This window comes from Equus przewalskii, chromosome 6 (genome assembly GCF_037783145.1).
Source record: "Equus przewalskii isolate Varuska chromosome 6, EquPr2, whole genome shotgun sequence".
In the NCBI taxonomy this organism is placed as follows: domain Eukaryota; kingdom Metazoa; phylum Chordata; class Mammalia; order Perissodactyla; family Equidae; genus Equus; species Equus przewalskii.
The window spans coordinates 70065748-70080651 of NC_091836.1; the positions used below are offsets into that span (position 1 = coordinate 70065748).

Here is a 14904-nt window from a genome sequence, read left to right on the forward strand (position 1 = left end):
AAAATGTCTACTCTATCAGAAATAACAATTTCCGCTTTTCACATTTGACAAGTATGTTAAAACATAAGGCTCACCTTTCCTGGCAGAAATTAAAATTTAGTTTTATATTTTATATGAACAATAATAATATTTACTGTGCACTTATTATATACCAGGGATTATGTTAAATCCTTCATATGCATCATCTCATTTAATACTACTATCTCCATTTTACATCTGAGGAAATTAAGGTTCAGAAAAGTTAAGCAACTTTCCAAGGTCACACAGATTGTAAGTGGAAGAATTAAAATTTAAACCAAGATTTGTATGTCTCCAAATCCCAGTCTACTGTATCATTATGTTTTCTTTTTTTTTCTTTTTCTGTTTTTTCTCCCCAAATCTCCCCCAGTACCTAGTTGTATATTTTAGCTGTGGGTCCTTCTAGTTGTGGTATGTGGGACGCCACCTCAAGATGGCCTAATGAGCGGTGCCATGTCCATGCCCAGGATCTGAACCAGCGAAACCCTGGGCCGCCAAAGCAGAGTGTGTGAACTCAACCACTCGGCCAGAGGCCGGCCCCATTATCATGTTTTCATATACTAGAAGCTGTAAGCAAGCCAGGGACTTAATTAAGCTAACAAAAGGTTATCCTTTACAACAGATCTTCATACAGAGCTACTTTATTAGTGTCCTAATGCAATAAGCATCAGACTAGGTTCAGTGCAGTCTTCCTGGTGTTTTCTTTTATATCTTGCTTGCCAAGACTTACTCTAGGCAATAAAAGGCCATGTTCGCTTTCAACACTTATTATCTTCTGCTTCTCTTATTTAGTCACCACTTGTGAAACCACTAAGGATCACAAATGCAGGTAATAATTCTTTACTCTGTTTTTATGTGGTTCATGGCTTTCGTTAATAAAATGCTTCAAAATCTCATAACTAAAGATATTGTAAAACAGGAGACACAAAGCAACTTGGAAGTCATTTGGCCAGAGTGACAGAAATGCTGCTAAGCTATTGGAGATTAATCTTGATTTTTGCTTTGTACTGTAGAAGAATGGGCAGCCCCAAACCCAGGGCTACTTTACAGAACTAACTGGAGAGGAGCATCCAAGACCTGACAAATGTCAGCCTGGATCTGACTTCATGTCATTTCTCCTAAAGTTTATCATTTTTGTTCAATATAATAAAAACTCTCCTCCTTATACTCTGGAGAAGCCCCCACCCCTCTCCCAGGACTTTCTCACAAGGCCAAAAGAATGGAACAACTATATGAATAAAAGCTTAAATCTGGGGCTGGCCCCGTGGCCGAGTGGTTAAGTTTGCGTGCTCCGCTGCAGGTGGCCCAGTGTTTCGTCGGTTTGAATCCTGGGAGTGGACATGGCACCACTCATCAAACCACAACTAGAAGGACCCACAACTAAGAATATACAACTATGTACCGGGGGGCTTTGGGGAGAAAAAGCAAAAAAAAAAAAATCTTTAAAAGCTTAAATCAGATTAACAAACACTGTGTAATTCACTCTAAGCTAAGTGACACGTGTTCTTAAGAAGCAGGGAAGAAGGCTGGGAGAATTAGGATTTATGTGGAGGGCACACTCAGTATCTGCAGTAATCCAAAGGTATTCCTAAGCTGATTGTGCACTGACGTTGAATATGCATCTTATTAAGTTCAACATGCACAGTCATGCCTTGTTCCATTGGAAAGTTTCCCCATGCCTCACACACTCAGAAGGATGGCCAGATCTGAGGTGAATCCTTCAGTGTTCCTCTAGACTCCTTTGGCTCCTGGACTCCCCAACTGTGCAGGACGCTTTGACTCCTTAGACCTGTCAGTTCTTCATGCTGAACGTGAGGAAGGCTCCAAATGTCCTTTCTATTCCTTCTCAGTGCACCTACATACTCACAGTTTTAGAAGTAAGGCATTCATTTGCTAAGGTTAACACATGCGTTTGCTAGATGATCTGTATGTAATATGGCAAATCAATATAAAGAAATATTAAAACTTAAAACTGAATTTCTATATGCAAGTTATTTATAATATAGTCAGGTACACAAGGCAAATACCATAAGTACACAACAATACATAATTTCCAAATGAGTAATATAGATGATATGCGTTATGGTTCCAAGGGAGGGATCAAGGTAAGGAATTACCTAGGAATGTTATTAGATTTTCAAAAATATCCAAACTTGTAAAATAAGAATAACATATTTATCACCTTTTTAACATTCCAATTAAGGATAAAATATCTTCAGATTATAGTTCTTTCCCAAAAAACCAACCAATCAGTTACAAGGGGAAGATGTTCTCATTCTGTCCCTATAGTCTGCTATCAATTGGTTACATGGTTAATCCTTTTTTTCGGTGAGGAAGATTAGCCCTGAGCTAACATCTGCCACCAATCCTCCTCTTTTTCCTGAGGAAGACTGGCCCTGGGCTAACATCTGTGCAAATCTTCCTCTATTTTATATGTGGAACGCCTGCCACAGCATGACTTGATAAGCAGTGCGTAGGTCCATCCGGGCCCAGGATCCGAACCTGCGAACCCCGGGCCACCAAAGCAGAGCGTGCAAACTTACCACTATGCCACTGTGCTGGCCCCTGTCTAATCCACTTTTAAAATCTGAACTGTGATTTAAAGCCATGGGAATCAACAGTCAGTAGTAAGCTCTATCTCTGATGTCTGATGATGCAGCCATTTGCTACCCAGCTTCTACTGTCACCTCAGCCAAAGGACTAATAATGAGAAACTGTGGGCATACCTCTCCTCTCTTTTTTCCCCAGCACACAAGTAGATGATCTCCTAGGGAGGACTTTTTCCTTTATCAATTGTGGAAAACAACTTCTGTGTAAGGCAGTTAGTTTTAGACAGCAATAACAAGACTGAGTAACAAAGGAATTTCTAATCCTTGGAGAAATAGCAGCTCATTTAAATGGCCAGTTGGATGAATGATTTGTGTTTTTGTGGATAAGTGGCTTCTGTTTCTGTCTTCCTGGTGATTTGTCTCTGGGGCTGATTAGAGAAGTCTTTTGGCGAAATCACCACTCATACCTCCTTTGTGACCTTTGAAAGTCACTACGCAGCTAGCATCTTCAGCTGACCAGATCTTCAGTTGGGCATCCATACCCCCACTCAGAACCACAAGGCCTGATGGGAAAAACCTGCAACAATTCACATCAAACACATGTCCTTCCAATACTCTCTGGAAAAACAAAAGAAAATTTCACGCTAGTTCTCTTGTCCATCCCTTGAGTTCTCTTACCTCCCATATCCTTAGTGCCTTAAATGAAATATCTACATGCTACACCCACATGCTGGGTTTTAAAATTAAAGAGGTCCGAAGGATCTCTTTAGCTCATCTGTCTACAAGGTAGTATTCTAAGATTGTTGGTTCCCTTTCCTGGGTTTTGGCTACAAATGTTGTGGATTGGAACTCCACAGCTTTCACAGCCATCCCTAAGCCTAGTTCTATACATAAGGAGCTGAGGAGGCTTGAGGACTCTTTTACTTACCTCTTAAAATCCTCTGTACAGGCTGGGGGCCTCAGCCATAGAATCAGTGTAATAGCCTAGCTACTCTCTCCTAGAAACTGATAACTGAAGGCAGCTCATACAAAGGGATCACCAGTTAAGACATTCACTGGCCTGCCTCCTCCACAGTTCCAGCCCCAATTTATTCTGGCAAATCACCAAGCTTGAGGATGGTTCTTACATTAACAAATGGGAGAGCAAAGATCAACTGAAGTGCAGTGGTCCTACATTTTTAGAATGGGCCACTCTTCTTTTCACGACCCAGTCTAAAGTTTCTCCGACCACCCTTCAAGCATAAGACCTAAAGTATAATCAAAGTCTTTACTCTGAGCTCTCCATTGGAAGCTTGCCAGATCTTCATGCTCCCATCAGAACTAGAAGATACACCAAGGCCTCCTCCACTAGAAATGTCCAGGCATGTCACCTGTTCAAAAGACAAAACAATCAGTGTTACAAACAGTGAAACGCTCTTCTTCCCTTGAAATATGTCACAACCCCCCCACCCCCCATTTCACACTTCTCTAAGACTTCTTCAAGTCCCAACACAAAGGACATGTGTTTCCTGTGAAGGCTGAGTTATCTCACCAATCTCCCAACAAGGCTAGAGCCAACATCTTCTATTTCTCAAAACAAAAAGATATTCTTGTATTCATCTATAGTCTCCTGCCTTAACTAAAAAGTTTTCCCTATCCTCATATCATTTCCATAGTTTCCATCTTTTGCTATTTTATTTTAAAATTAAGATACCTCTCCTAATTCTTATGAACCCACTTACACAAAAGACAGTCTTCCAAGATGCACCAGAAGAATTCATGGAAGCAAAGATGCTTCCAACTGACTGCTTTACATTCCCTCTGTAAAATCCTAAGAGTGTGTGTGTTCGTATTTCAGAATATGTAACAGAGAATTCTCAGATTCTCTTACACAATTTCAATGCTAACAATCACTCCACGCATAAGCCATGATCAGAATGCCAAGTCTCCTTCATACACAGGCATACATACACTTATTAAAAAACATCCAGTTACAAATATTCCAGAAATGCAAGACTGAGATATATAATCCCAGACATATTCCCAGCAACAATGATTCCCATATGACCTAAATTATTATAGAAAAAGTAGGGATTTTTGCTTTAATTATCAAGCCTCCATTTTACTTTGTTCTATGCCAATTATACCATAATCAATAGGTTTGGCAAGAACTAAAGGGATAAGTGGGTCAACTCAAACACTTTCTAAGACTTTTTCTTCTTTAATTTGGTTCCTCAGAATAAAAAGACTGTTAATTATAGATCCTTTAATTTTAAGGATTATGACAACAATTAACATTTTTTATCATGTTTTATCATTCATAAAACATTTCCAAATACATTATATCATTTGATCTCATAATAATCCCATTCTGCTCCTAGCTTCCCATCACTGGGTGGTGAGGTAAATTTGACATAGCCCTGCCTTCACATTCTAGTGTAGGAAACATCTCTCTCAGATCTATTTCTTCTTCAACACTACTGCTACCACCCTAATCCTGGACCTTAACTCTGACGGCTGGTACTGTCAATTAACTTCTTTCAACTCTATATCTGGCTCCCCAACTACATGATGAGCTCTTAAGTGTCAGAACTATGTTCAGGAATTTCTTCCACAAATCACAGGCTATGTACATAGTAACTATTCAACAAATACCAAATGATAGCAGTTTGAGAACAGAGATGAAGTATCTCATCAACACTAGGTAGGAAAGTAAAGTCATCTGACTTGTATCAACAAGACCAACTACTGTCTCTATTAGCAGGACCCCAGAAACAAGACATATTTAAACACTTTCCTACTCACTCTGAAATCAATTTAATCCCTAAAACAACATGGTTCAACCTCTTTCCTGACTCAGGTGGCATTTATCTGACCGTCTGCTAAGCAGACTTTTGGCTTTATACCAGACACCTCAAACTTAACATGTAAGAAACAGAACTTGTAAGTCCCATTACTCCATACCAATACTACTACTTGTCCCCCAATTAATAAATGGCACCACAATTTGCCCGATTCTCAGGCCATGATTTTAGGCATCATCCCAACTCATTTTCTCTCACATCTCACATCCAAGTCACTAGCAAATCCTGTCTGGCCCCACACTGCCAGAATGTAAGCTCTACACCACAGATTTATTCATTGCTACAGCTCCAGTGCCCAGAATACCAGGAACATAGCAGGTGATCAATAAATTGATGAATCACCTAATAATGAGCTCGAATAAGAAATAGAAAAGGGGCACAATTAATGATTTATAAAAAAAGACCCACTTCTCAAAAGGTGAGTGGTTTTCCCAACTCTCCCAAGGAGTTCATCACTTTCTCCCCCAGTGGTTTTCAGCACTATGTTCATATATTGTAGCTGTCGTCAACTAGGGGTGAATTTGTTCCTGAGGGGATATTTGGCAATGTCTGGAAACATTTTCAGTTGACACAGCTGGGGGTAATGTCCCACTGGCAACTCGTAGGTAGAGGCCAAGGTTGCTGCTAAACATCCTGCAGTGCATAAAACAGACCCCTACAATAAAGAATTATCCAGCTCACGATGTCAATAGTGCCAAGGCTGAGAAACTGACGTATCGTACTATATCCTCTCAGTTAATATGCTGTCCCTGGAGGGGACAGGGATATTATGTTATTTATCTGTGTTACATATCTCTGGGGCCCTAGGTCCCAGACCTAAAAAGTAATTAAGTCAGAACTATCCATTTCTTTCAAAGTGATAGGACACTGAAGAGCAGATTATAGGTCATACCAGCTGTCTCCTTCCTCCAAACTTTTATTTAAGAAAAAGAGGAAAGGGAACTAACATTTATTGAATAGTTATTATGTGCCAGACATGTAACAGACACTACTCTCCTATAATCCCCCCAAAAATCTATAAGATAGGTATTATTCCTATTTTTCAGATGAGGAATCTGAGGTTTAAGAGGTGATTAAGTAATTTCCCCAAGGTGACATAGCAGAGCCAGGATACAAACCTAGGTCAGAGTTTAAAGCTAAAGATGTATTCCCTAGTCACAGCAAAAAAACAGACAGATCAATGGGACAACCCTACATAAAGATGACAATTCAAGTCAGTGAGATAAAGGATGGATTACCTCCTAAGGTTGCAACTTACTAATCATTTCAAAAAGAATTGTTATATCCCTACTTCAAACCAAATAACAAAAATAAAGCTTGAAATGTAAAAAAAAAACAAACAAAAAAAACAAAGAAAATATTGTATGTATAATTTTATTTAACAGTTATATTGTGCTTACTATGTTCCAAATTCAATTCTCACTGCTTGAATCCTCATAACAACCCTAAGAGATAAATATTAAATATTAATTTTACAGATAAGGAACCTGCAGCACAGGGAAGTCAAGTTCCTGGCCCAAAGTCACACAGTCAGTAAATGGCAGAACCACCGAAATTTGAATCCAAGAAGTCAAATCCAATGAGTTTGTCTTTAGAATCTGCTCTTATACATTATGCTATACAATTAAAAGTGAATATATATAAACTCATGGACTACTTTATGCAGGACCCCAAAGGCAGTTACCATAAAGGAATAAACTGATAGGTCTTATTATCCAGAAATATTAAATATTTGTGTGTCAAAAGACACTATAAACAAATTTAACAGTAAAAAATAAGCTAGAAAAAACTATCTGAAAAATACAGGGCAAGGGATCAATGCCCTTAATACAAGAAGAGCTCCCACCAATAAAGAAAACATCCACACTTAGAAAAATCAGCAAATGACATGAAGAGCAGCCAAAAAATATATGAAAAAGTGGTCAACCCTTGATTAAGCAAAGGAACGTAAATTAAACTAACAAAGAAATACCATTTCTCAAATTGGTAAAACTTAAGAAAAAATTCTAATATCCAGTATTGGCAGAGTGTATGAAGTCAGGCTGGCAGAAAAGCAATACAGTAAAAAGCCCTTTTAGTCAATTGATAGGGCCCAGTGGTAGGTCAAATAATCAAAAAATTCAGTTAAAAAAAATTAAAAAAAGTAGAAAATAATAAAAAATGATACACAAATACCTACATTTTACTTTAACTCAAATAAATAAATGTACATTAAAATTCACTAATCTTTTCATTAGTCCACTGATTACTACAAAGAAGCTTCACCTTGACTTTCTTATAATAAACTATAACCAAAAGGCACAATTTACAACTTCCAGTTTCTTTAAAGGCAAATCTTTACTCACACTTACAAAGCAGTTTAAGAGCAAAACTTCATCTAGTGCTTCTTTCAATCTTTTCCCTAACATTTTGCATTTATCTTGCCTACACATAATATAATAGCAGCCCATGTTTACCAAGTCTTTACAAAGAAATTAAGTTAGTTTTCAAATAATCACTCTCTGCCTTTTCACACTCATATTTCATTGGTTTAACATATTTAATTAATTAACATAATTTCAAAAATAATATAACTGGCATTGTAACTGATCCTCGGTAAGCATTCGACTTAACCGGCAGTGTCAGAGTATTCAGACCTCCGGGAAGAGCTTGAGCTGCAAACATGCTGTGGCATCAGTCAGTACCTTTTACAGAGGAAATGCAGAGCAGTGGGTGACTCAACAAATCAGGTAAATGAAGGTCAGTTAGAACACACCAAAAGCCTTATAATTTGCATTACCTGTGACTCAGCAATTCTACTTTTATAAATGCATTCTAACCTCTTCCTATTTTTGTGAGCAAAGGGTTAGCTATAAGTATATCATCAAAATATGAAATCAGAAACACCCGAATGTCCAGTAATATGAGACTGGAGAAACTAATTATAGTAAAGTCATAGGGTGGAACACTATACAGCTCCTAAAAGAATACAGAGAAAGATGACATAAAATGAGGTACATAATATATTATTAAGGAATAAAAAGCAAGTTATAAAACAGCATGTACTGTAAAAACCTATTTCAGTAAAATATTTACATATATTTTGGTAAAATATTTTTTAAAAAAATATTGAGAGGTTCAAGCAAAACGATATGTAAAGCTCAGCACAGTGCTGGCACATAGTAGGGCAATGAATAAATATTAGCTATTACCACTATGATTATTATTAATAAAGGCTATATAACAAAAGTTCACAACAGTTATCTTTAGGTTGTAGAAGTATGACTGATTTTCACTTTCTTTTATATTTCCTAAATTTTCATCACTAAACATATATTTGTTTTGCAATAAGGGTAAAAAATAGCTATTTTTAAAAATAATACCACACAATAAGAAGTGGAAGGCTTTAATATAATCAGTTTATCCACCTCTTTCTCACTTTTGCTTACAAAAACATCATGGTAGTAGAAAGGTCTTTATCACAAAGTCTTTTCAAAATTATTCTTCGGGGGCCAGCCCCATGGCAGAGTGGTTAAGTTCTCATGCTCCGCTTCGGTGGCCCAGGGTTTCACCAGGTCAGATCTTGGGTGCAGACCTAGCACCACTCATCAGCCCATGCTGAGGCAGCGTCCCACATCGTAGAGCCAGAAGGACCTACAACTAGAATATACAACTACGCACTGGGGGGCTTTGGGGGGAAGAAGCAAAAAAAGAAGACTGGCAACAGATGTTAGCTCAGGTGTCAATCTTTTTTTTAAAAAAAGGAAAGAAAATTATTCTTCAATATGTTGTACCTGGAATTTTGAGAAAACGTCCTGTTGGCAAAAAGGAACAGAAATACGACAGTGGCAAATTATGCAAACATCAGCTACTATCATCACTATCCAAAAGGTGGTAAGTAGTTCTGCTATAATATGTACAAGGAAATTTCACACAATTCCTTTCTCTAAGATTACTAGTGAGCATATACACATTCTATGTAGACCCAAGTACCAATTTTGCCAAACGTTTCACACTTCATCAGCTGTATTATCTTACAATGCAAAGTAAATGGAAGACATTAATTATGAAAACATTCATAGCACTAGACAAGCAGATAAAATGAAAAATTAACATGCTATTACATTTTCTCAAAATACTTACACTCTTTGCATGAATTCTGGGAAAAGTAGTACATGGTGCCAAAAACTTCGAAGATGCATTTTCCTTTGGACATGAAATATGAATGCTTTTCTAAACAGAGGGGGAAAGATGAAATTCATCAGTAAAGCTACTCCAGTGGAATCAAGGCCTCTTAAAGAAAATATTAGGATGACAAGAAATTCTCATCTTTTAAGTGTACCTTCTCTAATCCTCCTTCCCCAGCCCATAAAACTATCACGCCTCACAGACGAACAGTTCTTTTACTGCAGAGGGCTGCAATATGATTTGGTACCGATGAGCTGCCATTATCTTTTTCTGTTGAAGTAAACTGTACCATAGAAGACAGACCAACAATAAGATACAGTTGACAAAGGTGAGACCATTAATTTTTAGAAGAAAATCTAACACCAGTACTCTCAATTAGCACCAGAGCAAGGAATAGGACCAACAGAAGAGTTCATAAAGAGATGTGAGAAAACAGCACTAGCCTCCAAGCCTGGGGCCTCACAGATTAGTTTACAAGTAAACTTGCTGCCTGTAAGACTTGCAGAGAAAAGCTTAGGCTACTGACATCTACAGGTACCAGAGAAAAGTGGTAAAGTAAATTACGGTACACTCATACAATGTGTAGGCCCTGGTCAAGCTTGTGGGGCCCATTCCACCTAGGACTTCAACTGACTGTACATGTTTGTAGATAGGTCACTGTCAGAGAGCTGTATTATGATTGCCCAGGTGTTTTGCCTAGTCATTATCACATCTTTCAGCTACTGTAGCAAGACAACACTGGTGACACAGTAGGAAATTGCACCTAGAATCAGATGTTAGATTCAGGCTATATGACTTGCTAAAGGCAGCCTTTGTAACCATTTAAGGTAGAACGTGTTGATGCATAAAAGGCTAGATAAACGTTTTTCAAGTATTCTTGCAAAATGACAGTCCCTTACTCTAACCAGTAGAATACCACCACCACCACCTAAGGATATATTGTCTCATATAGAGAGCTGAGGAGCTGCACTCACTAAACAGCCCTTAATCTGCTATTTCTTCTGTAGCAGCACTCCAAAGTTTCTGGAAATTCTACTGGACAATGAAAATGTCTTCAGTAATCAAGATTTTCTGAACCTCTTTATAAGGTTAATCTATGTACAATAAGCACGGGTTCTCACAGTTCATTAGTTTTGAAATCATAATATTCTCATCACTAAAAATCAATATGCTCTTATTACAGGTCTTCCACTCCTTTAAAAAGAAAATCAGAATATTCATATAAACAGTACTTTCTTAGCTAGTATACGCACGCCTGGCTGCCTGCAGGCCTTTCATTAAATGAGTTTTTGCTTCTAACACATGACAAAGCCCATATAGCTGCAAGAGAGCTGACCTGGATTTGGAATTGCCTCCTGTACCCAAAACTATAGTGTCAGCTAAAGTCTACTGGCTAAATATTCCTGCTAGCAAGGGTGCAAGGAGCTCCAAGAGCTTAGTGTTCAGGATTCTGTAAGAATTGGGTTTTCTCTCGGAAGACTTAATTTCTTTGGGGCTGATTACAGGAAAGATTTCAAGAATCAGTGGTTTTCTTGTGCTTATCAATCCTGCAAATCAATCTTTAATCCATAACCAGGCTATGGAGGAAGATAAATGTGGAACTACCTTCCAATGTAAGCAGTGGAGAATCGTGCTGTTAATGAAAATATTTTAAAGAAAAGTTGCAGGAGACATCAAAACAGGCAAAATTCTGGGGATAGGGGCGGGGATGTGAGTATTCCACACTAAGATAAAATTCAAAGTTAAACTTTTTTATTCTTTGGGGTTAAGTATTTAAACATAATGACAGATCTTCTGTTTAACAGAACAATGTAGCAACATCAAATAGCAAAGTGACTCATGGCAGTTAGGAATTGAATGCTCAACCATAAGCACTTACTGTCTGACCCAGCAGGTACACAGCAGAAATTAGCAATGATGCTGGAAGAGATAGGATTGCATCAGGGCCTGAGTACAAAGGGAAGAAAGGAAGTCAGCACCCAGGCTGTGGATGCAAAACACCTGGGAAAAATGTAGGCTGGCAAAGTGGTGTTATACTTGAAGTTATTAGAACTGGGTTTCAATTCTGGTATACAGTCTAACTAGCTTTGATTATTAGGGTTAATTAACCTCTCTGAGTCTGTTTGCTTATCTGGGTGGAAATTTAAAATGCCAATCACCTAGAATGTTATGATAAACAACAACTCACTTTTGTAATATCTTAGTTTCATTCATATGCACTCTCACTCCCCACTAACTAGCCAGCCTATGAAGTAGAATACTATCTCCATTTTATAGATGAGGAAACTGAGGCTCAGGGAACTAAGTTATTTATCCAAAACCATATTGCTAGTAAGTGTCAGTTAATAAGACTTGGACTCAGATCTTCTGACACCTTCTACAATACCATGGCTGTTTATGAAAAGTATATATAAAATATATAACAATATGTTGCCTATTACCTTGCACAGAGAGTAATAAATGAACATTTGCTAAAAACTTTATGTAAAAAACAAAGTATTCTCTATTCTTATCAGTATACCCAAAATATTTTACAACTAAAAAAGTTTAATTACACAAAAAATGGGGAAAAATAAAAGGCTGGTTTACCCTTTGGGAATCATCTCACCAAGCACACTGACTGCAGCCATCAGAAAGAGTAAGGAAGGTCAGATCATGGGTTCTGCAACACTTAGTTTGGCCATCTACTCACTTTAAAGACCAATGAGAAAAACCATTAAATACTATTAATGTAGGTCTTCACCAAGGTCAGGCACATTATAAGGTTATGCTATCCAATACGGTAGGTACTAGCCACATGAGGCTACTGTGCACTTGAAATGTAGCCAATGCAAATAAGGAACTGAATATTTTATTTTATTAACTTAAAGTTTAATTTAAAAACTAATACTTGATTTATTGGAAAACTTTTTAAGTATGTTTAGAACTACTTGGGTTTGTGAATCTATGTTCTCAACTATAAATTTTATGAAATCTACATACATATCAAGTATTTTCAATAAAAATTAGAGTCTGAATTGAGATGAGCTGTAAGTATAAAATATATGCAGGATCTCAAAGACAATAAGAAAAAAATGAACGTAAAATATCTCATTAATATTTTTTTAATATTAATTAGAGGTTGAAATATTTTAGACAGACTGGGTTAAATAAAATATATTATTAAAATTAATTTCACTCATTTCTTTTTTCCTTTTTCATGTGGCTACTAAAAAATTTAAAATTACCTATGTGGCTCATATTATTTATCTATTGTACAGTGTGGGGATAAGGGAAGTATTAGGAAGTTTGATTGCATCTAAAAATATATGTAACTACAAAAATAAACCTCTTGATATTCAAGGCAATAAAAACTATGATTATGGTACAAATGAAATGGAGATGACACTGACACATAGATAATAGTACAAATATTTAAAGTAGATATATAGGTACAATCACAGTTTTGGACATGGTGTCTTCTAGAAGACATAAAAACCTACCTTGTTTATTTCATTCACAATAAATCCTTCTGAAGCTGTAACTTCTGGGATGCCATCTTGGCCAATTCCTTGACAAGTTAGGTTGCCATACAGAGTTGGTTTCCCTATAAGCACAAAAGAAGCATGTCTCAAAAAAGAAGAAGAATTTAACATTTTTCTCCTTGAAGACCCAATTTAGGCATCTGTATAGACAGCAGAAAATTGGCTCATGAAAGAAAAGCAGGTATTCATATTAAAAGTGAGGTGAAGTGGAAAGAGCACTAGCCTAGGCGAACCTAATTTGGGAGAGAATACACTCAAGGGCTAAAAGCTAGGAACAAAGATTTAGAGATATAACGTAATATTTGTAGAGAAAGCTAGTGGCGTGATCTCAATCTCAGTTTTGCTGGCTGTGAAATGGAATTTTCCCAGGATGAAAGGTGAAGATCAACATGCATATACATCCACAGGATATACGCAAAATACACGGCAAAGAGTTAAGCGTCAGTAATCTGGAAAATGTGCTTAAGTAGAACATTGCTTTCTCAGTAATATGGGCTAAACACAATATTACCCCATCTACATATAAACATATGTAGATGGTAGAATGAAATTTAAAACTTTCTATTCTTCTTCTGCACTTTATATATATACTTCTGTAACAGCCCATAACACAGTTTACATGTCTGACCTCCCCCCTAGACTGTGCACACCTGGACTGCAGAAACTAGCAGGGTGCTACAAATTATTCAGTAAATAACTGTTGCACCAAACTGAAATTCTAGGAGTAAGAGGGAAGTAGAAACCACCCATCATGGATTGACACAGAGTTGGAGGGCTTCCCAGAGAGGGTGGAACTTGAGTAGGACCTTGAAAGATAGGACTGGGCTAGGCAGAAGATAAGCAAAGGAAACTCCAAGTCAGGCAGGGGCATGTAAAGAATAAAAGAAAGTCAGAAAGAACAGGGGGAAGGAGGCATCAAAGAATATACCAGGTTTGCTTACAACAGTCATGGAAAAGGTAGATGGAGGATATTAATGGAGGGCCTCACAATCTAGGGTAGAAGTTTGGACAAGAGAAGATCTAGTGAAGAAGCTTTTGGCAGAAAACTAGCGTGAAGCGATAGTTCAGAAAGATGCCACAAAAATAGGATTGAGGGAACTCGGCTTTTTGTCCCACTCTAGATTCCCTCTTGGCTTCACCAACTGCCCTATGAAGTCTGGCCCTCATGGTACATCACTGCAAACTATCTCCTATCTGCACCCTCAGTGGTCTCTTTGTAAAGTCACCGAAATGATCTCAGTGTTGGTTTTTCATCTATATAACAGACCTGGGATTAATCCAAATACTCACCTTCTACATTCCTACATGCAGGCTGCTAACTGCCGCTAGAGAAAAGGACCCAACTGTGCAGACTGGCACCACTCAAACTCTGCATAGTTTTGCAGTCCTTTTGCCCCTGCTGTTCCCCACAGCAGCCAATTCTCATGACACCTATCCTGCCATAAAAACCTTCTTTCTTAATAGCTAAGAAGTAGAAACAACTCAAATGTCCATCAAATGATGAATGGATAAAAAAATGTGGTGTATCTATGTAACGGACTATTACTTGGCCACAAAAGGAACAAAGTATTGACAAAAATGGATGAAACTTGGAAATGTTATGCTAAAGGAAAGAAGTCAGAAGACCATATATTTCATGATTCCATTTATATGAAATGTCCAGAATAGGCAAATCCATAGAGACAGAAAGTTTATTAGTGGCTGCTAGGGGCTGGGGGGGGGGGGGAATGGGGAATGACTGCTAAAGAGTATAGTTTCTTTTAGGGGTGATGAAAATGGTTGGCATTAGATAGTCATGATAGA

At 37.6% G+C, this 14904-nt stretch overlaps 1 protein-coding gene across 17 annotated transcripts in view; it reads right to left on the reverse strand.

The window, feature by feature from the left end:
• PAAF1 (proteasomal ATPase associated factor 1) overlaps positions 1-14904 on the reverse strand; it is a 43791-nt gene that overhangs the window by 21427 nt on the left and 7460 nt on the right. For 9 of the 17 annotated variants that reach the window (XR_011541555.1, XM_008540185.2, XM_008540181.2 and 6 more), the window contains exons 3-6: positions 13060-13163; positions 9533-9622; positions 3839-3937; positions 3035-3185 (exon numbers count right to left, since the gene is read on the reverse strand). Coding sequence is in view for 16 of the 17 variants with exons in the window: in XM_008540181.2 (XP_008538403.1) it covers positions 3035-3185; positions 3839-3937; positions 9533-9622; positions 13060-13163 (444 nt within the window). In the remaining variant the exon portion in view is untranslated. Of the gene's footprint in view, positions 1-3034; positions 3186-3838; positions 3938-9532; positions 9623-9731; positions 9861-11456; positions 11525-12166; positions 12269-13059; positions 13164-14904 lie in introns of all 17 variants that reach the window. The other 8 variants (XM_070625853.1, XM_070625852.1, XM_070625856.1 and 5 more) reach the window with 2 other exon arrangements.